Source organism: Schistocerca gregaria, chromosome 3 (assembly GCF_023897955.1).
Source record: "Schistocerca gregaria isolate iqSchGreg1 chromosome 3, iqSchGreg1.2, whole genome shotgun sequence".
Lineage (NCBI taxonomy): Eukaryota > Metazoa > Arthropoda > Insecta > Orthoptera > Acrididae > Schistocerca > Schistocerca gregaria.
The window spans coordinates 478,460,080-478,486,252 of NC_064922.1; the positions used below are offsets into that span (position 1 = coordinate 478,460,080).

General features: G+C 41.4%; 1 protein-coding gene across 1 annotated transcript in view; it reads left to right on the forward strand.

Annotated features, from left to right (window-relative positions):
* The window catches only part of LOC126355434 (dipeptidase 1-like), a 612,970-nt gene that overhangs the window by 583,710 nt on the left and 3,087 nt on the right, over positions 1-26,173 (forward strand). The window contains exons 12-13 of the mRNA XM_050005743.1: positions 769-907; positions 10,515-10,642. Of these exons, the coding sequence (XP_049861700.1) occupies positions 769-907; positions 10,515-10,616 (241 nt within the window). The 3' untranslated portion in view covers positions 10,617-10,642. The remainder of the gene's footprint in view (positions 1-768; positions 908-10,514; positions 10,643-26,173) is intronic.

Genomic DNA, 26,173 nt, shown 5'->3' on the forward strand with positions numbered 1-26,173 from the left:
CATTTGCTGAAGCGCAGCCATGTACAGAACCATTTTAGATTTTGTTTTGTTTTGTGGTATAGGTTTTCTTCGTACCATTTGACCAAAATGGCATTCAGCACTGGCAATACACGAAATTTTGTACATCATGGGTTGGGAATGTCAGTGACTTTGGGTTTTTCGGACAGAAATTTAATTTTTGGATTGTTGTTTTCTCGTGCTGCTACTTTTATGATTTTTTAATTTACGATTTGTTTTATTTAATTCGAAGTTTCTCCGATGAATAATGTTGGGGCATGTCTTGCTCTTTGTTTTGTTTTGTTTTCTTCGGTTAATTTTGTGTCCATTTATATGGTGTGTTTTTTTAGGTGTAATGTGTTTTTCAGGTTCTCTTTGAACTATATCCGGGTTGAAATTATTTTGTTGGGCTATGTGTTGGAGTATTATAAGCTCATTTTATGTTGCTTCAAATTTGATTGGTAAATCGTCGAAATGATTTTCTTAATGTAAAAATCGAGCTTAAACCTAAAAATTATCTAGCAGATTTTATAGAAATTTTGAAAAAAGAGAACGGAAAAAGTACACACAGTAAACGAAAAACTAGCTAGCGAAGAGAATAAACTATCATTCTAGCTGTCGAAAGTATTTCACGTAAAAGTCAATACAAGTAGAACTTACGTGACAGTCGACAGTTTACCCTCTAATGTAATATCGGTGTATATTTCATCTTGACGAAAATGTATGTGTGAATTGGCCTTAATATAAGAATTTACTAATGTGACATTTCAGCACGCCGACTGGCCTGGAGGACGTGTCGCGGTACCCTTACCTGCTGGCCGAGCTGCTGAGCGACCCCATGTGGACGGAGCAAGACTTGAAGAAGCTCGCCGGTCTCAACCTCCTGAGGGTCTTCAGAGAGGTTGAAGAGGTGGGCGACCTAGCTGTCGCTACTCAAGTATTTTGGGTGCGAGTGGATCTAACAGCACGTAGCATAACCGCCTTTTATTTCCCCCCTTGCAACTACTGAAGAAATCAAACGGTATGCGACATAATTGTGCCAAAACTCCAAAAAATCAAGCTGGCGTTTGTTACTGTCAGAACTGTGCCAAATATTAAAATACAGGTAACCGCACCTCAAAGACATTTCAGTGAAGCCATCACCATAATGAATCCCATTTATGGGCTACATATTTCATTGTTTCTTACAATTCAGTGAACATCCACTACATCTAATCTACAATTTTCTATCATTAGATAATCATCACGTACCGTATTTATTGCGATCAAACAGGGGTCCCACACATTTTAATAGTTTTGAATCAGATTAGGCGTTTCAGCTTTCTTAAATTTGTTGTAAAGTCCCGTGTAAAAATTTATCCAATTTTCTGTAGTCCCATATTTCTGGAGCCAGAAATAAAATCGCTGTGAAATAACTTTAGTATAAGACGGTCATGGGGCAATAGGTAATTTGTTCCGATTTCTGGTTCATTCTATTCTCATTTTAGTCGACATTACTGTATCCAGTTAAAGGCAGGATACTAACACTATTACTAACAGTATTATTTCTCTTACGTGATGTTAGTTTGCTGTGTATGCCACAGAACATTTATCTTCTGTCTTAGCAATATACCATAAACAGACTTCCTCACAGTTTGGGTCAAAACCATTTGCGACACTTTCTAGTTTTTTTTTTTTTTTTTTTTTTTACTTCGGTATCGTAGTGCACTAATTCAGTAAGCAGTTGCTAGTAGTCAACTATTTAGACGAGTTTATCGTCTGAGAGGTGAAGTACCTCATCGTCAGGATTAGCTTGTGTTGGCTCATCCACTGACTCTGCAGTCAGGTTCACTGTTTGGACAAGAGCCGAGCAAGAAACCTAGCTTCTGTGAAATTTGGATGGTAGGAGACAAGATACTGGCAGAGCCGGGACTGTCAGTGTGTGCCTCGCGCTTGGATAGCACAGTTGGCCAGCCTGCCTTTGGGAGGGGAGCAATGCCGATCGCACTAGGCTGTCCACGCCGATGGCGCACGGAGTGTTTGTTTACCTCCACGTCACCGCGTTTCTCATCAAACAAAGTTTCTTGTCAAGCTCTTAAAGGAAGAACAACTCTGGAATGAATACGCACAACCCTAAGCACTGGCCGTCGAGCGCTTCCTACTCGCTTGTGAAAATTCCAGTAACGATCTCATCGACAAATCGTTAGCAGCGTCGCTTATGTTAAGATAGCTTTCGACGCTGCCTACAACGAGATTGTTCAACGGACACGACATGGACAAAAATATCGACACTCCGATGGCAACGTCGAGCCTTTGGATATCGACGACGCAGAGCTTGGCCTTTGAACGATTCGTGTTTTCGAGTTGCATGAAGATGACGTCATCGTGGTGCATGAAGATGAAGTCATCGCGGTGCTAAGCCCTTACGGAAAAGTCCACCGTCATGTAGCCGAGACATAGGCATAATTTTCAATGTATCTGGAGCTTAATGTTGTAAGACAAGTCCGAATCGATTTCAAGAGGCATGTCTTTTCATACATTTCTATAGGTGTCTGCCGATCAGTGGTGATTTACGACGACCAATCTCGAACATGTTCCGGTTGTGACAAAGAAGGACACGTCCGTAATGAATGCCTGCAACGCGACATTACACAACTACGACTCGACGATACGAACACAGATTGAACCACAACTGCCCTTCCAATCCCAGGCTGTGACACTGCGCGTCCAGCCCTCACAAGACATTTCATATCGTCTCTCAAGACCGATACACCCGAAGACGTCACAGCACCTTACCACCGGCATTCCCGCCCGAGAACATGATTTTCAACCGAACACACCAATTCTTGATGTTCACAAAGATACTCTCGAGAGTCTTATGGAGACTGAAGGCCCCATCACAGCAGCCGCATCTTTTGTACCTGAACAACGCGAATACCTTCCTTTCCTAGCACTGATGCACATTGGCGGAAACAAAAGTCGACTAAATGCCGATGAAACGCCACAAGACGCCAGAATTGGCCACTGTGCCACCTCCACAGGACGATGAGGTGATGCATAGATCTGACGGCATACGCGATAAATCCTCTTCCAATTACACGAAGACGAGTCCTACACAAAACGGTGAGCCGCCGAACGGTGATTGTGAGCAAGTACTGCACCTGGAAGCCATGGAACACAGAACGCGAGCCATCGACGAAGCGATTGAGGCGACTCGACCAGCGCTGCTACCTCCCACCAATATTGAAACTCACACACTGTTTTCATGGACGGATGACGTGGATTTACCATCGGCACCCGATGTGAAAATACATCTTTTCTTCCGTTAGACCGACACTAAAATGGGGGACGTTCATACGACGACTCCTGCGACCACTATGGACTTCTTCAATCCTCCACGACAATGTTAACTACCAATGAGCATATCGACAGCACGAATCCCCTATCTGGCATACCGAATATCTGTCATCAACACTAATGGCATAGGCTCTCAAGTTAAACTTCATCTACTCCACGACACGTTACGAGCAGCAGACATCGACATCACCATGCTACAATAATGGAGCACAGGAATTTATTGTGTGTCTTATGAACACGAAATGTACCCCGCCCCGACGGGCAGGAGTGCAGTTTCCGATGGCGTATGTCTTCAAACGGCGCAAGGGGTGGACCCAACCGTTGGGGAAATCGGAATCATAAATATCCAGCCCCAACGGACACAGATAAGCTAAGGGGTCACTCCCAGGTCTGTGCAGGAGATATCATGCCTTCATTTCTCGTCAGATACGATCACCTCGTCGTAGGCGGAGATATCAGTAGTGTTCTCGTGCGTACAGACCAATACCGACGTTTCCCCAAATGTCCGGAACTTCACTTCCGTGTCCGCCGCCTTCGTCTAGGCGACACTTGGAGAGCGGTGCACGGTCACCGCCTGGGGCAGACACAAATCACGAGTCACTCCGCCAGCCAACTCGGTAGAATATATATATCGCTGACGACACTCTTCTGGACGTGAAACGTTGACATTCTGCCTTTTAGGATTATGACAGCTACATCTGTACCATCAACCTACATAGACAACCTATCTGGTGTAGTGCAGGATCTTGGAAACAACATCATGATACTGCGAGACTCCGAAAGTCGAATACAGGTCACAAAAAGTGGCACGCTTTTGATAGACGCTTCACGCATTACGAAACGACATTGCAGTGCGCCAAACGAGCCATCAGACGCATCTTTACACAATATGATAAAGCGATAGACAGGTGGAATCAATACACCACATATCTCTAATATAGCGCTCTACGCAAGTTCATGGACCATCCCTCAGAAAGAAGTTAAACGCATCAAGGTAAAAATTGTAACCTTCACAAGGTGCCGTCTGGAAGGAGCCAATATATGAGCATGCAGCTAAGACAGGATTAAAGGTGAGGAGTCTTCTATGTATCACACCGTTTAAAGTGTTCGCCAACTCTGACAGGCCTTAATGTAAACTTTAGACCTACCTGATGGACGATGGCCGACATTGCAAGTTTCCATTGTCAATGCCTTCGCAAAGCACTACAGACGTCTCTATCAAGAAGTACCGACCGGTGCAGTTCATGAAAGGCTTACTCATACTAGTTCCGAAATCTGCAGCACGAACACGACTTGACAGTTATCGGCCTATCACATTATCCAGTTCCGATTTCAAGACTTTCACACGCTTTCTAGCTGTGCGACTCAAACATGTATTACGAGAAATTGTTTCCCATGAACAAGCATTTTTAGCAGACCATAATTATATCCACTCTGCCCCCAGTGAATATCGAGATGTGATAGTTTTGGCAACACACTCGTGACTGAAAGGTGTCTTAATCTCCATCGATTCAACCGTGTGAATCATGCATCCCTCAACACAGTGGTGGACCGGATAGCGATTCCCCTGACGTTCAAGCAAGTGATTATGCGGCTCCTTCAAGGAGAAACATCCAGACTTCTCGTCAACGGGAGGCTTACAGAACCTATACGGACTGAAGGCTCAGTCCGGCAGGGTTACCTACTGTTGACCGTGCTTTACGTCATTGCGTTGGAACCACTCATCTGCGGATTACGGCGTCGATTGACAGGTATTCTACTCCGGGTCCATGTGTTCCACTCCCGAGCCTACGCGGACGATTCAGACCTCGTCGTACCTTCAGTAGCCGACTTACAAGTTATGATGCATAGATTATCCGTTACAGTCAGGGGCAAGGAGTGTTATTAACTATGGAAAATTATGCGCCATGAACATCGGGCGTGGCCTTCCCAGAGACAGTGTGGCCTCCTTCAACTGGTGGGCACCCTCCGGTGTCTCGGGTTGGTATAAACGCGAGACATTCGCCACACCTCGCTAATAAATTTTCGGGCGCTCCTGCAACGCATCGGAACAAACATACAGAATCATATACTACGCACAGTGAATATGTGCTATAGTCACCTTCATCAGCACCCATCTGACAGGCCGGATGCCCCACATCGCGCACTTCTGCCCAACAGTGCGACAATGGCGGCCAGACTAATGGCGGATTTCGGGTATTTTACATGTTCCGGATATACCTTCGAAGTCCCGTTAATCCCCTCACCTTACCGAAGCGGGATGGTGGTCTCGATCTGGTTAACGTGAGATCTAGGTCCACGGATCTTCATACCAATACTATAGTCCGGTTATGGAAAAGCCAGGATCGAATATTCACTACCGAGCTCGCACCGTTTTAAAGAAGCCTTTGACACGATCTCACATTCGATGTCACACACTGCCCAATTCATTTTGGAACATAGTTACTTGCGCACGGTGCTCTCCAGGACAAGGAGGACAACCACGCACGACATCTACTGCCTTCACTGACCGTACCCAGCCCGAAACCACGTCGAAGCACATCACGCTAGGTTTCATGGCCTACAGCTTGGAAAATGATCCATCAACCCTACGACACCACTAACACCAAGGGGCCATGGTACCCTTTCGTCAGCGGTAAATCAACTACAAGACAGAAACTGCATCGCACTCACCACTGTGCCCCATGTGCAATGTCGAAGATACAGATTTACACCGTTTTGAGTGTGGCGCAGCAGAAGTGTCTGGGCCCTCGTACAGCAAATTGTCGTTTTCTACCTTCGAGTACTCCCACATCACGTCTCTCCTATCATGCTCATGTATCCTGACACGACCTACTTTCCATCATCTCAGTAGGACGCCATGACAGGGATCTGCGGCATGGGTATCAACTTCCTGTTCCGGGACGATCTTGCCTACCAGGTGATCTTCTTGACACGTCTCCATGTATAACATCATACTCTGCAATGACATCGACACTATCGATCCACTGCCCCGAATTACTTACAGAGTATTTTTGTCAACCGCCTAGGACCTTGATTCTCGGCGAAACACGCCAACCAATACGGGACGATCTCCCGTTCCCCTTCCAATGATAGAACGGACGTTGTTCTGACGGCTTAGCAATATGGAGCATAGTCAACATGTCTTCCTAGAATCTCTAATTCTCTTATTTATTTTCTCCTCATTTTTTTTCTTACACATGTTTATTAACTAATGACTAAGCATTTGCAGCATTATTTGTTTCTTTTTTTTCCTTATGCGCTCTGCATGAAAAAGTACCGTTGAGAAAGTATACTTATTTAAGTTTTCAAGAAATATTGTTTATGTTATAAAGAACGTCGTCTTTTACTTTCAGACCATAGAGAATTTTATTTGTTTTCTCATTACCTGCACAACTTGACTAGAAGAAGGGATCGGTTGGTAGGACATGTTCCGAGGCATCAAGGGATCACCAATTTAGTATTTGAGGGCAGTGTGGAGGGTTAAAATCGCAAAGGGAGACCAAGAGATGAATATACCAAGCAGATTCAAAAGGATGTAGGCTCCAGTAATTACTGAGAGATGAAGAAGCTTGCACAGGGTAGAGTAGCATGGAGAGCTGCATCACACCAGTCTCAGGACTGAAGACCACAAGAACAACAACATTCAAAACACTTCTTTTATGGACACAAGCAAACAAAAAAAATTGAAGGAATGCATTTCGAAGTAGAAAAAATATGCGGTACAGCACTTGTCTGAGAAAGGTGAAGGTCCCTAGTTCGAGTGTCCATCCGGTATACAGTTTTATTCTGCCAGGAAATTTCGAAAAGCCTATGTCTCGTCTGCCGGTTCTTAAGCTAGTTTGAAGAAAACCGACCACTATGTAGATCTCAGCTATGGAGTTCTGTAAGACGCTACCAGAGTCGAAAATGAGGCAAACTTTTCTTTAATGACAGTAGTCCCCTCTGTCTTTATGTGAATGATTGTTATTTACATGTAAAGAAGTGACCGCATAGCTGTGACGTGTACTGAAACACGATTGAGAGCTCAATATACATTCAGCACATCGTACAGGCCATTTTGCAGCAGAACCTATGTTAACGTGATATCTTCGTCCAAAAGCAGAACCCCTACAATATACTTCATGCACTATCCTATTCGATCCGTAAGAGTTTCTTCTACATGTACATTACATATATACTGTACACTGCAAACCATTATACACTGGTGTGCTAAACTGAAGGATGAAAGTAACTTGTGCACGATGTGTTACTGTCAAGGAACGTAGTTCGATGAAACTTCGACCACACATGCAAAGAGTGGCTACAGCATAGCACAGAGAAGTATAGTACAGTACAGTACAGAAGGTAACAGAAAGAAATACGCAATGAAACAAGTATGATGACACTTATATTCAATGGCAATAATTACATTGTTCACCGCAATTAATGGCGGTTTCCTGGACATTAAATTGCGAGAGATGTATTTTCATAGTGTGTGTGATCTCAGGGGTTTCAAAGAATGCATTACATCTTGCTCTCTGGCAGGCCCGAGGCTTGTTAAGTTCTTTTAGTAGAGCATTCCATTCTTCCACCAGCGCTTTTGGCAATGACAGGCCCGTGCCTCCGACTTAAAGCCCATTGAGAACATTTGGGACGTGTTATGGAGAAGTGGGGACATATTGCCGCACGTCAACGTGAACCAAAGACCATCCAGCTGTTGCCAATAGTGCTGGTTGAAGGAAAGTGCGCCCTGCCAAAAGGATTCCTTGCCAACCTTGTGCACAGCACGGTAGCACGTTACAGGGTGTGTATTGTCGTCCGTGGCAATCACAAGTACCATGGCCTGCTTTTATAATGGAAATGAGACAATCAAGAGTAACGGTACTGCAAGTTACTGGTATGTACGGGGTACTCCTCGAACCACGGACGTACAGTGCAAGCTGTATGGCACATTGCATTGTCCTGCTGGTATATGCTATGATACTGAGGAAAAACAAACTGGTTGTAGGGGTGCAAACGGTCGTCAAGGGTAGATGCATACTTCTGTTTATCCGTTGTACCTTACATAATGACGAGATTACCCGGGAAAGGAACCATTGCCCAGACCATACCGATCACTCTTCTGGCCTGAAAACCTAGCACGATTTTTGCTTTTTGTTTGTTTTCAGACGTTTCAAGTCCGATGGAACATAAAAAGTGAATCACCTGAAAGACCTACTGTCGCCATTCAATAGGCAGCTACTTGAGGTACTGGCTTGCAAATTCTACCCTTCGTCACCGATGTACTGCAGTAAGCATTGTCGCATGAACCAGGCGTCTGCTGCGAACACCCAGCGACGTTCGCCGAACGATCGTTGCGGAGACACTGTTGGTAGCCCCTTCGTTCATCTGGGCCGTCAGTTGCTCAATAGGTGCACGTCTATTCGCCCACACAAATCTCCGCAACCGTCATTCACCCTTGTCATCTAGGACCTGTGGTCGTCGCAGGCTGTGAATAGCGTCATTTTGCCTTTCACGGTAAATTTCAACTGCAGCGCGGCAAGCGAAGAGTTAACAAACGTAGAAGCTTCGGAGGTGCAATGAGGATGCCCCTTTTGGAAGTCAGGTAAATCGCTTCATTTCACATCACGACGACAACAACAATGGTTTCCGCGTCGAACGGACAGAGTGTAGTCTTGCACCTGCCGTCTATGAGTGGTTACTGCATGTTGACGTTCAACATATGTGTCGGTCATAATCATGTGACAGGATCGTGTATTACTGACAGCAGAATGATCGCACAGTCTTATCCTAATTTATTTTGAGCAACCGAATGTCCCAAGAACTGGGGCGTATTTCCTCCAATCATTCCCATTTAAGTTCTTTGAGATTTCCTGTCAGGCATTCGCCTGGTCTATAGCGATCTGTTACTGCTCTAGCAGCGCCACATTGAATTCTTTCGCCATCTAAGGTCAAGCGTGCGTGATAAGAATAGAACGTGAAATAGTATTTGAGGAAAGTCATATTCAAGATGAAAGAAACCTTTGTAAACTACGTTTATGTAATGAATATAAATTCATCTGCAGCACTGTGTGTTTCTTAACGAAGACTACCTCTCAATATTTTCGAGCTGCTGGTGTACCATTAGCACAAATAAACTCGAGCAATAGATTTGGCCACACTATCATCGTATCACAAGCCATTTCCCTAAATGATTACTTACATTTCTTCAGGACCCGTTAAAAAAGTTTTGGTTTTCAAAAATGGTTCAAATGGCTCTGAGCACTGTGGGACTTAACATGTGAGCTCATCAGTCTCCTAGAACTTAGAACTACTTGAACCTAACTAACCTAAGGACATCACACACATCCATGCCCGAGGCAGGATTCGATCCTGTGATCGTAGCAGTCGCGCGGTTCCAGGCTGTAGCGCCTAGAACCGCTCGGCCACCTGAGACGGGGGTTTGAACCGTCGTCCTCCCGAATGCGAATCCAATTTGCTAACAACTGCTCCACCTCGCTCGGTTTCTAATACTGTATTTCGTATAACTTGAAATATTTGAAATGTATTTGTGGTATCCAGCTACGGAAGTTTAGCCCCTAAGCATTAGCTGATTTTCGTGATTTGGTTGACGCAATGAGCAGCACAAATATCATGATGGTAGCACTTTTTAGTTTTCAAGTATACCGAGTCAACAGGCCATACTCGAACATATCTTACATGTCCACAGCTAAAATTATACGTAGACGCAGTATCTTATTTCCACAGTATTTTTGTACAAATAGTAATTCTAATTCAGTTGTAATTATTCCACGGTACCCGAAATTGTGTTTCTACGCCACTGTTTTTTTTTTTGTATATACAAATAATAGAAATTTCATGCATATAATAATTTCTTTGAAATTGCTCCAGATGTGAGTTTCTGTGTCACACCCTCCTCACCCCTACTCCAGCCACTAACGGTAGCAGGAGATCCATAAGCCAACAGCCTTACTTTCCATTTATACTTGTACCAAATTTGATCTAAATCGATCCATCGGTGGTACATGCACATAAGTAGATACATAGATACAGAAATACATATAATACATAATTTTCGCAAATAGAGGATTATGTAAATTAATTTTATGAATAGCAGTTTAGAGTGTTGAATTTTCATGTCATGTACTTAATTTACATTTGGGGCAGTAGTGAGTGAGATGGTTTTGTGGGCACTGCAGGTCCGCGACAAGTGGCAGCTGGCGGCTGTGACGCCCGCTGAGGACCTGATCCCCGCAGCGGACCTGGAGGGCCACACCACCTGCATGTACCTCGCCTCCTGACCTGCCGTCGCCGTCTTCCTCCTCATGTGAGTACGCTGTGTATCGAACACTTCAACCGCTTGCGAACGCTGACCCAGCTACGACCATTGTCGAGCTATATAAAAGCCATTTGTAGTTATTGTAGGGTGGCACCGACTCTCCTGAGCTAGTCCCAATTACACATCGACTACATGTATTCTATAATGTCTCTTCAACTGGGATACAACTTACATATAAATTCTTATTGTGGATGTAACATGTAGTGAAGATGAGGGGCAATAGTACTCTTAAATCAGATTCAAATTTGGTGCCGAGTTTAAAAATAGTCTTTAAATTAGAAACGTATCAATTGTGAACATGACCATTTACTTAAAAAGACGATATACCTTGACCAACTTTCAGTTCATCTCGGCCCTAATGTAAAGGCTTGTATTGATAATAACCCATTTTAATAGGCAAATATATAGGTCTAATAAAGAAGCTAAGGCCCAGACATAGCACGGGTATGTATTTTTTCCAGTCTTCTATTAGTCCACCTCCTCCTCTCCCCTCTCCCTGCCGTTCTATTCCCTTTCTGTCCATTTCCAGTCTCCCACTCTCTGTCCACATACACATCCCCCTATCGGTGTCCTTCTCTTCCTTCCTCTCTCTCTCTCTTTCTGTTCATACCCTCCCCCACCTTCTTTCTCGACGTTGACACCTCAACTCCACTAGGGAATTGTAATTTCTGACTCAGACTATTTCATTCCAGTTAGTTATAATATGAGTACCAAAATTGGTTGAAATAGATACAGAGATTTAGGAGAAGCTTTTTAGCTGTGGCTTTGCTAATTTACGTATGAATCACATACGTTTCACATGTTTGTAACGTATTGCACACATATTTAACCTTTAGTGAATTTCGCCCTGCTGTTCCGTTTTCGCTCAGCTCACAGTTTACGACGTCGTATCTCCTGAACTATGTACCCTACAGTCGTACAGTTTTGCTAGTGCATCCAGCGGTAGGTGTGAATATTACAATCAAAGTGTGTTGCGAACAGAGTTAGATGCACGGAAATAATTTTAAAGGTCTTGACTGAGGTGTCGGTTCTACTCCACGAACAACGCAATTGCAATAAGCGTCAAACACTTTTATTTTCATCATTTTGTGGGGAATTGCAGCGGGAAAAACGTCTCGTAAACATTTTAAACTATATATGAAGTTGGTTGTAAGACGCTAAGTGCTCTCATTCTCATACCAAGGGCGAATATTCTGTGGCTACTGTATCTTGTGAGCTACTCTCTATTTTCATCCCCTGTACCACCCTTTGAAACCTATGTGGTGCTTACATACACAGCGCTTCTTTCCACACACCCCACATCAAAAGACGTGATGTGTGTAGCAATCTTGTGTGAAATCTATCCAGCGGTTTAGGAGGAGATGTGGAACATATATACATCCACTTTTGTTAGGTACCGTACCAGCTTTTTGCCCATGGTATCGCCTGCGGAAATGTGTCACACAAAATGCACACATCTCTTAGTCTGTCTCCTTCTCTCCTCTGTCTCTCTGCCCATCACTTCCTCGCCTCACTATCTGTCCATCTCATTCTCCCGCATCTCTCTGTCCAGCTCCTTCCCATCCCTCCACCTCTTTCCCTCCATCTCGGCATCCCCTCCCTCTCTGACAATCCCCTCCCCATCCCCTCACCCTTTTCCCTCCATCTCGTCGTCCACCCTCTCTCTCTGTCCATCACCTATGTGATTGCAACTCCTCTTGCCCACTCACTTGCTACCAATCATCACCTGCCCCCTCCCTCCTTACCCATCCCCTCCCGTCACCTCTATCTCCTCCTCTTACTCTACGTATCTCAACCCTCACCCAGGCATAAGTAAATGTAGTCCCTGCAAAAGAGGACGATCAAGGAGACACATACTGCTCCCATACAACGCCTCTTGTATCGCCTACATGCCAAAGGCCTGGTAAACCTTAATATATCGGTTTGTTGAACTAAAATATTTAATCGTAGAGAACTAACATTTCTTACAAAAGGGACGACAATGGATGAAAATAAACAATGAAAACGTAATGCTTCAAAATAAGGAATTCCAATCAATAACGAAAAATAACCGCAGTAATAGTTAAAATCGCTGACATAGCTGTGCAATTAAATAAGGAATAGTGAAAAATAATCAAGGAGAAAGTATTCCACCAGAAACAGCAAAAGACGTAACCATTTATAAGATAGGGAAAACAGTAACCCGCAAGAAGGAAAATTAGATTAAAAATTATATAACCAAACATTTCACAGTGAAACACAATTTTGCAGTTAGAATGATGACCGCTGTTTCAAGAATGAACAGACTACTCTTGCATTGTTGCGACGTTGATAAGAATTTACTGATTCTATTGTCAGATGGTGAGGTGTAATCATCATCCATTTCACATGTGTAGCACATGTTTGCAGAGGTGACATTTCTATGGATTTCGCATCATTCTGCATATCAGCTTTGCTTTTTCAGACACTCGTGTCACCATGACAGGGGCACTGAGTCCTCTTGTTTCTCACACGACAACTATACGAGCCAATAAAACTGTGAGTAAAGGTCTTCTTTATTTGCAAAATAAACTAAAGATTATTCCCATATGATTAAAGAAGAACCACGAAAATAATAACTGCTTTAACGCCATTGCGATAGCTACAATTATTACAGTTCTACTTTCAGTAGCTGTAATGTGTTGGCACATGACGTGATTGAAAAGTATTATCATTACTGACGGCTGATTAGTTGTATTTTCTATGTGTGATTTCCTGAGAAACATTCTTTACGGCACCCGGCAAGGCTACCTGTTCGACCTAATTAATGTAGATTGGCTTCTTCACACGTGGACAATCTTCTTGTACAGACAACAAGAGTGATCTGTTGTGTGCGTCCTTCGTGATCAAACTGCAGTTACAGTTTCCCGTCAATAACTCGTAGTCTTCCGTGTCCATTAACTGATACTGAGGACATGTTAATTTTGCACATCTTACATTCACACATTTTAAGTCCCCTGATTTATGTGCCAGACTGCCTATAGTTGTGAATGATTAACAGTTCAATTGAGGCTAATACTTTCTTTAAGCTCTGAAAAGTATACACCTTCGTATTTCTATACATTAATAAGTAATTAGCAGTCTTTGCCTGGACCTCGGAAGTTAACTGTGGCTTTTTGCAGATGATGCTGTGGTGTATCGAGAGGTTGCAACAATGAAAAATAGTACTGAAATGCAGGAGGATCTGCAGCTAATTGACGCATGGTGCAGGGAATGGCAATTGAATCTCAATGTAGACAAGTGTAATGGGCTGCGAATACATAGAAAGATAGATCCCTTATCATTTAGCTACAAAATAGCAGGTCAGCAACTGGAAGCAGTTAATTCCATAAATTATCTGGGAGTACGCATTAGGACTGATTTAAAATGGAATGATCATATAAAGTTGATCGTCGATAAAGCAGATGCCAGACTGAGATTCATTGGAAGAATCCTAAGGAAATACAATCCGAAAACAAAGGAAGTAGGTTACAGTACGCTTGTTCGCCCACTGCTTGAATACTGCTCAGCAGTGTGTGGTCCGTACCAGATAGGGTTGATAGAATAGATAGAGAAGATCCAACGGAGAGCAGCGAGCTTCGTTACAGGATCATTTAGTAATCGCGAAAGCGTTACGGGGATGATAGATAAACTCCAGTGGAAGACTCTGCTGGAGAGACGCTCAGTAGCTCGGTACGGGCTTTTGTTCAAGTTTCGAGAACATACCTTCACCGAAGAGTCAAGCAGTATATTGCTTCCTCCTACGTATATCTCGAGTAGGGACCATGAGGATAAGATCAGAGAGATTAGAGCCCACACAGAAGCATACCGACAATCCTTCTTTCCGCGAACAGTACGAGACTGGTATAGAAGGGAGAACCGATAGAGGTACTCAGGGTACCCTTCGCCACACGCCGTCAGGTGGCTTGCGGAGTATAGATGTAGATGTAGACCTTACCACAAATTTTACGGGGCAAGTTTTCTTCATAAATAAACGCACCAGCTGTCAGAAATTTCAGGCTCCAGCTAATATTATCCACTATGTCATCGAAGTCAGCATGAAATGTAATGGTACTGTTAATGTTTCAGAAACAGCTGAACCTACGTTTGAATTTTAGAGGACTTCCGACGTTTGTAATTATAAGAATAGGTACAGCAGTCTGTTTGATTCCATTTATGAAAATAATTGTTACTTCAGTAGCCTTCGTTAAAACCATTGTAGAAAATAAGCCGAAAACAAATCATCCACTAGCTGGCATACCGATATTTCTGGAATCGCATTTGTCTACAACTGGAACCTTTTATGAAACTATCTTTACCTGCGCTACACTCCATAGCCACGTTTAAGTTTTGACTTGATATGAGGTAACAGCGAACTTTTATTTAACGGTTCCGTTGAGATGTTCCGCTACCTAGTATCAATATGTGTGAGGAACTGGATTAATTACGGCAGTCAACAGTCTCGAAACAGATAAACCGTACAAATTCCTTACCGCATTAATTTCGTGTAAGTTATTCAGAGACGGTCGTGGTCAAGAGTTAAGCATTTGATGCGTGGGAGCTAACTGTTACGACTGGATATGTCACCCTCAGTCGGCGAGAGTAAGGATGGTTTGTTGATATAAGAAATCGGAGGCGTGCCAAATATCGATATCTCTTTGAGAATAATTACTGCCAGCAGTAACTTTAAATGATAAGGTGTAAAAGATATTAAACATTAAGTATGTTATAATTAAATGAAGATGTGTCATTACGTTCGTTATTCCAGATTTAAGTTGACTTGTAGTTAATAGGTGGCATATGAAATGAAGTATGTATGGAAATTATATCAACACTGAACATATGAAATAATTCTTTAATCTTTCCATCTCTTTCCACGGACGAAGATTCGTTGTGTTCTTAATAATGGTATTATATGCATTGCTTTAATCCATATAAGAATCTGCATGATAAAATGTTGCTTTCTACAAACAATTTTCACACGCGTTCAGTGCAGGAATATTTAGTAAATTATTGTAAGGAAATGTTCTGATGGTGTCATCGAGACGGTGATGAACCGCTTCCTTCCCTTTCCATGGTGAGATTTAATCGTCGTTTGAACTACCGTTCCAGCTATAAATAACCTGTATGTCACCGGAACATTAACAACGTCCCCAGTTTTAGACTATAAACTGTAGATACGTGGTTTCAAATACTGTGATCTGTTTTTATGAGCCATAGGGCGAATGTAAGTCTTAGGTGTCAGCTGAAGATGCAGTTAAATCGTCAAGACATGCTGTGACCTACAACTGCAGACTTTGGTGCATGTTTACGAAGTGCTAAAGTTGATGTAGCAATTAAATAATCACACAAATTAAGCGATAACGTCAATCAGCAGTCCTGAGTTCCAGGATAGATCGGTTGTCAGCCCACACCAGTATTTGCGCATTCAGTGTCGTTAAAAATTCGCTAACCGATAACGAGATTGTTATATTCTGGATACATCTCTTATTGTAATATGCTGATTTTTGTCATGATCCTCTCCACCAACGAAGACCACTTGTGCACATTTGTTTATTATCGGTACATAATTCTGAACTGAAGGACTTTTTAATGTATTTTGCTTCAGGTGCTTTCTTATAGATCGCACCGAGGCGTTGTCTTTAATATCGTGACTTCATCGTTTTCCTATATTGGTTTTCTCTTAAATAGAAATTATTCATTATGTCGTGCAACAGAAAGCGATTAATTATGATGGAAATGTGTACAAGGAACAATAGTCTTCAAATAGATGCAGTCGTCTGTGAAATTAAACATCACCAACAGGTTGCAGTATTTCATATATTTGTCAGGTTGAGGCGCAAAAACGCTGGAATGAAATTTATCAAAGGACTACCAATGGACAGTGTCGTCCGTCGTGGATCACACAGATTTAAGCCCAATAAGTGATGTATTGAACATAAACATAGAAGTATTTCATCATGATGGAACTCGCTCTGTGTGTCACAAGTTCATTAGACTGAGGGAAACATTTTGAATTGTGTAATTCCGCAGGCTTTCGTGGCGTTGTCATCGTAGTTAAAATCTTCTTGGCTATTCGGCCGCGTCATATTTCTACTAAAATGACTGACATTTAAACTCGTCTGCTGGGATCTTCCTGAGGATCTTCTGGTGCCCACTGCTGCCAGAACATTGTGATTAGATATTAGTTGCAATTATTGTTTCATTTCTACTGTAGTTCATTTCCTCCACTGGAGAGCGCCAGGAGTAAAATCCTGAAATATTTCCTTCTCCACACAGTCATCAGTAAGGCATACCCGTTGTCTTTGATGATCTTATTCTAGGTGTGTCTTTTCCCTCGCTTTTTCAGCATTCGTCAATTTAAGACCGACGCATTGAGTCCATCTAGCTCATCATGTCCAGATGCAATTCCTCCATCATATTATCGTAACATTCATAGCTCGTCATATAATTTTTATTCTTATTTTAGGAGTTTGAAGGTTGTCGCTACGACGCAAAGGAGAGCGATCAATGAAAAAAAGAATGTAGCGAGCTGAAGAAAATATGGGTTTACCAGACCTGTGTGAAGACTTATCAGATTCGTTTACATCCTTCAGTTCCTTCGTTTTCGTACGTGAATACTATGTGCGTGTTCAGTAGAATTTGTTCAAATGACTATAGTTTAGTGGTACATTTTTTGAAGTCAGTTGATGGTTCGTTATTATAGTGTCAGTCGAACAAATTTCAGTATTTATGTTACCAGTAGTAAAAGCGTTAGTCTTTATTCAAACATCCGCATCTATTTCGCCAGTTGAATTTTACACACGTTGAGTTTGACGGTAATTCGAAGATGATTCGTAGGAATGAAGATCAAACACTTACGTGCTTCGCCAAATATCGTTACCGTTAATGACCAAACAAAGTTATTTCGTGCATTAGATTTGCTGCTTGTTGAAAACTTCAATCCATAAAATTTTATATAACATAGATTCAAATATTTCCAAATTAGTATCATAGTAATAACATCTGTTATCCTAACAAATTTTCGTATGGAAGTATAAGATGAAATTGTGAAATCGAATGAAGAGTTCATTCCATCTCATTCTAAATAAATTATCTTCTTTCGGCAGTGTTTAGTTCTCCTTTCCCCCTTTAAGCTTACATGATCATCCGAATTCTAAGAATTACAGACGATGTCTGCCGATAAAATCAATCTTAGTTATTTTTTTACCAGAGTAGAGCAGTTGCAATATTAAAAATGCTCTGAACGTGTTATCAAATTTATTTACATCTATAATTGCTGTTTACAGAGATTCAGGCTCAGTAAAAACTACTGAACCCACCACAATAACCAGAAGTGTCATAACATACCTTTATGGTATGGCAGCAATGTGTAAATCGGTTCTCCTTTAATTTCCCGGAACAGGTATGATCATTTGTATGGGATATTGCCACTTTGCTCCAACGATTTTGCAGTGACCACTTTTACTGTCCGAGGCCCCGTTCTGTCAAGACTACATACTTTTCACATAAAGCTAACATAATATCTTGGTTGAACTCAAAACATCTACTATCACACATACCTTTATGGAAAGTGTTGAAAATGTGAAGATAGCAAATAAATATGTATATTCTAATAATCCGTCCATCAGAGCCCTAATGTTAGTACAGTTTGTGGGTGGGTGTAATGTGTCTAAGTTGTATGATGCATTTTGCTTTTCCAATCGAGGCCTTCTCTCAAGTAATTTTTGGGCTAGATAATCCGCAAGACTTAGGCATGTGGCATTTTCCGATTATCGCTTTACTATGAAATTTTTGAGGCTTCTGTGACAGCTTTGTGATGTGTTTACAGTTGGCTCCCGCCTCGGGATCTTCGCTAAAACACCATCGGTGACACAGTGTGACGACCGGCAACATTTCTTTGCTCATTGAGGGTACGCAACGTGAAAAATGTTTTAGTCTCTCCAGGGCTATGGATTCCATAACTTCCGTCTATATTCTTGTACAGCACATAACCGTCCACCTACTTCCTCGAATCTTTTATGATTCTAAGAGGTAAGGGATGCACGTAAGTTACGGGGTAATTAATCAGCACATAAATTCGGTTAATGTCTTTTTAAAACTGTCGAAAAGAGGCTGAGAATGTATTTACTTGCATTCAGGCAGCATTTATCATCCACGACACTTCTCGTAAGTAATTACTCATGTAAAACACACCATTCACTTTCATCTGATAAACCTAAAGCATAATTTACTTCTTAAAGTACTAAAACAAAGCTGGTTGAATACAGAAGTGTGAACTTCTTGCATTCATCTGTAGTGGTGTTTCATGGTGAGCTATAATTTACGCAACCAGTGATAAATTGTTAGAAACTGAAGAGAAGATTCCTACCAGGATTTCTCCAATTTCAGATAAATTTACGTGTGGTTGAAAACAGTACCAAAAATATAAAAAAATAATAAAAAGGAAATGAAATATCAGAAGCATATAGCTTATTTAGATAACACTTGACTTTATTCATTTTGCTTATATGTATCAAACAAACAAGCAAATATAAAAAAGAAAAGGAAACGTAAAAGCATGCTTACGTATTTGTACTTTTCCTTAGAATTTACTGCTACCAAATGATTTCAAAGTAAACACTCGTCACTTACATTTCTACGAATAAAAATTAAAATTGCTTTCCAATTTAGCTCATTGTAACTGAAGTTTTGAGAGATGATTCCACCTTATTTGTAAATCTTATATTTATATCAGATTAAAATACGCATTCCCAGATTTGGAACCCAATTTCTTTGCTGTCTCATAATGTTAATAATAGTGTCACGATTGGTTTTTACACCTACATCTACATGTAAACTCCGCATGGTGCGTGGCGGGAGGCATCTGTCTCGCTACTTGTCACTCCCTTTCCTGTTCCACTGGCAATTACAGCGAGGGAAAAACGACTATCTGTACGGTTCTGTAAATGCCCTTATCCCTTTCATCTTATCTTTATGGTCCTTACGCCAAATGTACGTTGGCAGGAGCAGAATCGCTCTGCAGTCAGCTTTAAAGAACATTACCGGGTTGCACCGCCAACAGACTTCGTAAAAACATACCCACAGAATAGTGCGAGTATAATGGTTAAGACGCCTGTTTGGACAGTCTATTGTATTCAGCATTCCAGTAGCTTACACTAACTGCTTGCCGAGCTCTTACCAGACGGTCGACCGCGTTTTTCTGTGACTGTCGTGTTCCATGAGTTGCCTCAATCCTTAAACAAGATAACAAGACTTCTTAAGTCACCATATGGGCATAATTCTGCAGAGATTTTTTATGAAGACTGTTGGCTGTGTAATGCGATGATGTTCTTTTGAATGAAACCGATAGACAGTTAATAAACTTGTGTCAATACAGTTGTGGTGATTTCTTTTTACTATTAGGGTGAATTTCTGGAGGAGATCATGATGATCAGGGTTATTTCTCTTTTGTCTGTTTTATCCATTGGGAACGACCTATGAAGGCAGACTGAAAAGTACCGGAAACCATGAAATTTGCTGTAGTGTTTGGTACTGCGCCTAAGGATGTCAAGGAACTTCAGAGGTTTAAAGACGAATAATCATTATCCCCCTTGGAATGAACTTTCACCAACTTTGAGTCCAGTTAGACATTTCGGCGTATATCCCTCTCTCCTTTGTAGCTAATAACGGTAATTCGTATAGAGTCCTTTAGCCTAGAGTCACCTCGAGTCTGATTTGAGGATGAGTCATGAGCCAAGAGGCAAGATAATTGGGGTAGCAACTGTGGCATTCTGCAACCACATCGTCGAGTCGAACGGACAATAAGTTTCCTCACCGTCAATCACCAGGTAACTATGCGGGCAATGCAAAAATTCCTCGGCTTTATAGTGCAAGAGCTCGTCTCTTTGGAGACTTACATAGTATTCATCTGACACAATATTACTCTTTGTTGGGTAATGGTTAGCAAGAATCCGTTTTGCTCGACTGAAAACATTATTTCATACCTGGAGTTAATTTGTGTCTCATGGTCTCATTTACAGTAAAGTAACGACAGTTCAAATCCTTCTGAGTTCTCGTTTAAAACAGTTAAACATTGTTGCGAAATTTATTTTCACACTTCCATCATTAGCCTATTATGTACAAAGTTTCCTCTTTGTTAATTCTTGTCATACATTCTTCTGTAGAATATGTAGTTATCTGAAGTCTTTTAAGTGGGTTATATCAAACGGCGAACAGCAAAATATCTGCTTAGCTGCCATTTGTTGTTTGCCGGAAATGATGAAGTAACTATTTTCTAAGTTTTGACCAACTTTGGAATACGAAGTCAAAAGGCGTTCGAATTTAATGCATTGGTATTACAGTTTACCATTTGACAGAAATGAACACAGATCGTCACAGAAACGGCGCTATTTCGTGGATGAAATTATCACTTAACTCATATAATTGCACTACACCTACATAGTAAAACAAACGGCCGAGAGCGAGAAATTTTGCTGTACTTTGGCACTGTCAATCAATCAATCACATTTCGGCAAACATGGACCTTTTGGTGTACGTCATACAGCTATGACTCAACTATCTTCTGTGTAATGTGTACAATTTACTGACCAAGCAAACTGCGTACTTAATATGAAGTTTGAGTATTATCTTATTCTACCAAGAAGCTCTTATCATAATTTATCTGTACCTCGACGTCAAATTGGAAACTTCCTACCAAATTTGGACACAAATAAAGCAGTATTCACGAAAACCAACGGAAAGTGCTAGCTCCAAACACGTTAGGGCTGTAGTGCATGATTTACGGGGATAAAAACGTCTCCTTCCAATGTTTTCCATTAAGCTTCTCGGAGAATTTCTGTTAGACTGTCGTGTAGTGCTATAAACCAAACTGTTGCTGTGACATTAGCGCTCTCTGAATGTATTGGATGTATAATACCATCCTACTTGGCAAGGATACAGAAAGAACGTTACTGATCGTGCTAATATCTTTTCTACATGTTTGTCTGTTTTGTCTATGACGTTCGCATCTAAGTACTTCGTGACTCAATTTATAGTATCGTACAAACTGGCATTCATAGATTCTCATTTTCCCAGATCCCTTTCAAAAAATGTAAATATTCCGTTCTATTTCTCTTACATTGATTTCATGTGACTGTCTCCTATCGATACTCAGGATTTCCCGTGCATATATGTCGTCTAAATGTTCACCACTAATCCTGTAATCTCATATTATCAGATTCTCCTTGTTAGAAGCATCATCTTACATTTGTTCACATTCGTAAAGATCTGCCATTGTTCAACTCGGCAATTACGGTACTTTCGTAAACCTTAAAGCATCGTCAATTAGAAAATATTGTGGAGCTGCTGATGCCCACTGATAAACCCTTCGTGTATACTGAGAACATAAAATGTTTTCTAATGCTCCCTTGGGACTCTCCTAGGGTTCAGTGGAAGATGTGTTTCCTACTATTTGTAGGGAACCATATATAATGGCTACGTCTTTAGAACCAGACCAGCAACGGACTGTCAATGGTAATAATTGTAACACGAAACATAAACATCTAACGGGTTAGACATTTTGCTTCAGAATGGTATACAAGCGAAACTTAGTAGTTTGGATAATAAAGAGAAGACGTAAATGAATCAAAGCCGATGCAGGACACGTAGTTCTTTTAAGTATGACAGGAACTAAACGTGGTCTACTTAACGAAGCACTAACTACGTTCGCGAACACGGGAACTGAAAATCTACATATCTGGCTCTTAATAGCTATATGACAAGGATAAGTAACGGTCTATGGGCATTAATTGTGCGTACAGCGGGCTCAGTTTGCACTGAAACAGTTTATACAAGTTATACCCTGCCGACTCTGTTAGCACAGCACGTCCCGACATCCGAAATCAGCTGATGTTAAACGTTTGAAAGGTGTGAGTGTAGCTGCTGCTTCCATATTACTTTCAACGAAGTAGTATGCCCGGCGTATGTTTCACGAGTAGATTATCAAGTGTCAATAGAAAGCTCCTTATCCAAGCCATTAAGCTGCGCTTTCTCCAAACCCAATCTTGGAGTGCCACTTGCCATGTTGCCTGTAAACGCTAGAAAATTGTTGGAAACGTGTGACTCAGACGTCTCCTGCGTATGTGCTTCATTTTACAAAACGTTTCAACTCTCCTACAATATCGCGTTTCCGTACGTGAAATCAGGTCTCCTGATACTGTATCTGGATATAACACAATTACACCACGGACCATCGACAATAAAATACATCTTCTAGACAAAGAATGCCGTGATAAACAGTCTTATATCAAGACTGGTCATATCAGTGCACACAATACATGTTCTGCAGTGCATTTGATAAATTCCTCTCCCCTGTTCCTCTTTACATGCCGGCTGTCTACTGGTTCGTCCTTTTGTTTACGACGTTCGCACCTACGTATCTCATACACTGATTTATTACATAGTACAAACAGGGATTTGTAGATTCTCCTTTTCCACGGGCAGCTCTTACTGTACAGTTAGCTTCGTAACGGCTCTGTCTCTGGATAAGGGTTCCTTAAGCTAACACATTTGTCTCTATCGGTTATTCCAAAAGCTTTACATGAAAACATATGCTAGAAGCGAGATACCGCACTTGTTTTCAGGCTCTTAAAATATAATTTTGAGTATGTTTTGCCAGATTAAACCCTATTATCCTGTAATATAGAGGAACGAAATCGTTTTCGACCAAAAGGTTTAAGCTACAATCCAGCGCCGTTTTCAATCTTTGGTTCACACACAATGGCTGAAGGGGTGACTTTACATACAACGGAATTCTATTGTTCACATTCAGCTGCCAATGGCTGCTCTAAGGTCAAAATGAAAGTAGCGGATTACAAAATCATATACGCTCTATTTACAATACCATCTTGGAAAGTAATTTGTAGTTTCTGATTTTTCGTTTCTGTTCCTTTTCATGCTTTTTATGAAAACACCATATATTGTGAATTGTCTAGTTTTATTGGCTGTATAAATAACTTAAAAACTGAAAATAAAAACTTTCTCCATAAGGACTCCTCACGTACCTCACAAACTATCTATTAAAATCAATCAGAAGAGCTGTAATCACTAAATTTCAGTAGTTATTAAATTTTCTACTGTGGTTGTACGTCCAAAGATTAGTTTGATACTGCTCTTCACAATGTCTATCCAATGCTACCGCCTACATGTCTGCCTCATGACTGCAACCTAAGGTTTAGTCAGCGTAAGTTGACCCATGAGACTGACATGGGGCTGGGCGCACCAGTTTCACGAGCCTGCCTCAACCAGTACTGTGAATCGGCTTTGTAAACGTTTCTATAGCAATGTTTCAGTGTTTCCACAGCTCTTTACACAGCTACTGTTTTCACCTGCAGTCGTTACTGCTTCGCATTTGATAGCTGGGCATACTGGTGCGAGTTGTTAGTGATATTCTCATGCCGTTTCGACTATACACCCATGTGAACCTGCTTTCTACAGTCATGTCTTTCTCTACAGCTCCCTAACCTCCTGTCCCTCACATCCCCCTACTACCAGTGGGACCATAGAACCTCACAAAGTGCCAGTCAGTTCCTTCCTTCCCTCAAGTTTTGCTACATATTTCGTTTCTCCTCAACTCAATTCACAATTTCTTCATTACTTATGGGATATGCTCACCTAATATTCAGCATTCTTCTGCAGGAGCACAGTTTAAAAAAAAACTCCTCTTTCTTCCTTTGCTGACTGTCTAAGTATCACTTGCATACAAGGTCTCGCTCTTAGCAAACACTTTCATAAGTGACTTGCTGACACCTAGATTTAGGCTCCTTTGCAACATTGTTCCTGGGGAACAGCGAACAGCGCTTGTCAGCGCTGCGTAACCGGCTCCCACCGGCTCCTCCTCGAACCGTCATCGTGGAGTTCTAATGGTCTGATAAAGACCGTACCACTTTCTAAACTGGTCACATGATTAACAAATTAGACGGTTTTTATTTACAAACTTGTACTTCAATCTATACTCGTAATGGGCACATTCAACAAAATATACCTTTTCCAGCACGCAGACTGCAGTTTCAAATTACTGTTAAAGGCACTTTCATCAATGGTCGTAGGTACAGAGTGATACATTCTACGAAAACACTTTCAGTTTGACTGATGTGTATGCTTGTATGACAATGAACCTGCGGAGCTATTTGAACAGTGGATATTTTGTAATTACTCGTAAGATCTGCAACTAGGCGACTAAGCCTGAAACCAGATATCTTGAGTTAATAAAACGGCGATCGACAGACAGAAAAGATGTTCTCTGTATTTCTGTTTTTCATAAATGATTTTCTTACTGTTGCCAATCTGTGTTTTATGTTGAATGCATATTATTAATCATAAATTATTTTATTGCAAAGGTAGCAAACCGTATTGAACACCTTTAGTGTCACATTTCCTAATCCAAGGATAACCTGAATTATTTCGACTTCATTCCGTTAACCTTTATTTACGTTTTTTATTGGTCATCCCGTAATCTTTCTTCAAGACATCAGTTTCATCCAATTACAATTTCATCACTCCATAACATTCGTAGTACTTCTGCTGATTTTGGTATATGTGTTGTGAGCTAGTGTTTAGTTCGTTAATTGCTGATATAGGTAGTGCTCAAGTAGTTCGCATTTTTCTTCGGCAACTCAGGAGGGGTAAGTTACGTAAGCTCGTAAGTCTTCCCCGATTTCAATAAAATAAGGGATATAGTTTACCGGAAGTTAATAGTGAAATCGCCGTTGTTGTTGTTGATGATGATGATGATGATGATGATGATGGTGTGTGTGTGTGTGTGTGTGTGTGTGTGTGTGTGTGTGTGTGTGTGTGTGTGTGTGTGTGATATTTCACTGTCGATGTATGTAAAGATTCGAAAATTTGACAATGAGTGACAAGTGCGTGAAGTGTAGTACGTTAGCAAACTGTGGAATAAGTTATGAAATGTGTAGCAAATAGCTTCTGCGGGTTGAATGAAGTAGTGGAGAGGTTAGTGGAGAATCTAGCGAGACACTGCCCTCGACCTGCAGGACGTGTTGTAGGAATACATTACTAGTCCGGCAGAAATTGAAACTATGTTCCCTTCCAGCTTAAATGAATGACACAAACCGGATTAAGAAAGCGTCGCTCGTGCAAAACTTAGCTTTCTTTTTCTCGCACAATATCCTGATTACCATGGATAAAGGGCAACAGGCAGATTCCATATTCCTAATTTTCAGATATCGTTTGACGTGGTTCCCCAATGCAGGTTATTAAAATAGAGCCGAGCATAGGTATATGAGTGGTTCGAATATGTTTTCCTCGACGGCGAATGTTCATTAGAGACAATGGTATCTTCAGGAGTGCCCCAGAGAAGTATAATGTGCACGCTCTTACTGTCTATAAATATAAATGGTCTCATGGACACTGTGAGTGTCAATCCGCCACTGTATGTTGACGATGCAGTAGTGTACGGGAAAGTATTGTCGTTGAGTGACTGTATGATAATTCAGGACGGTTTATCCAGCATGACATCGTGAC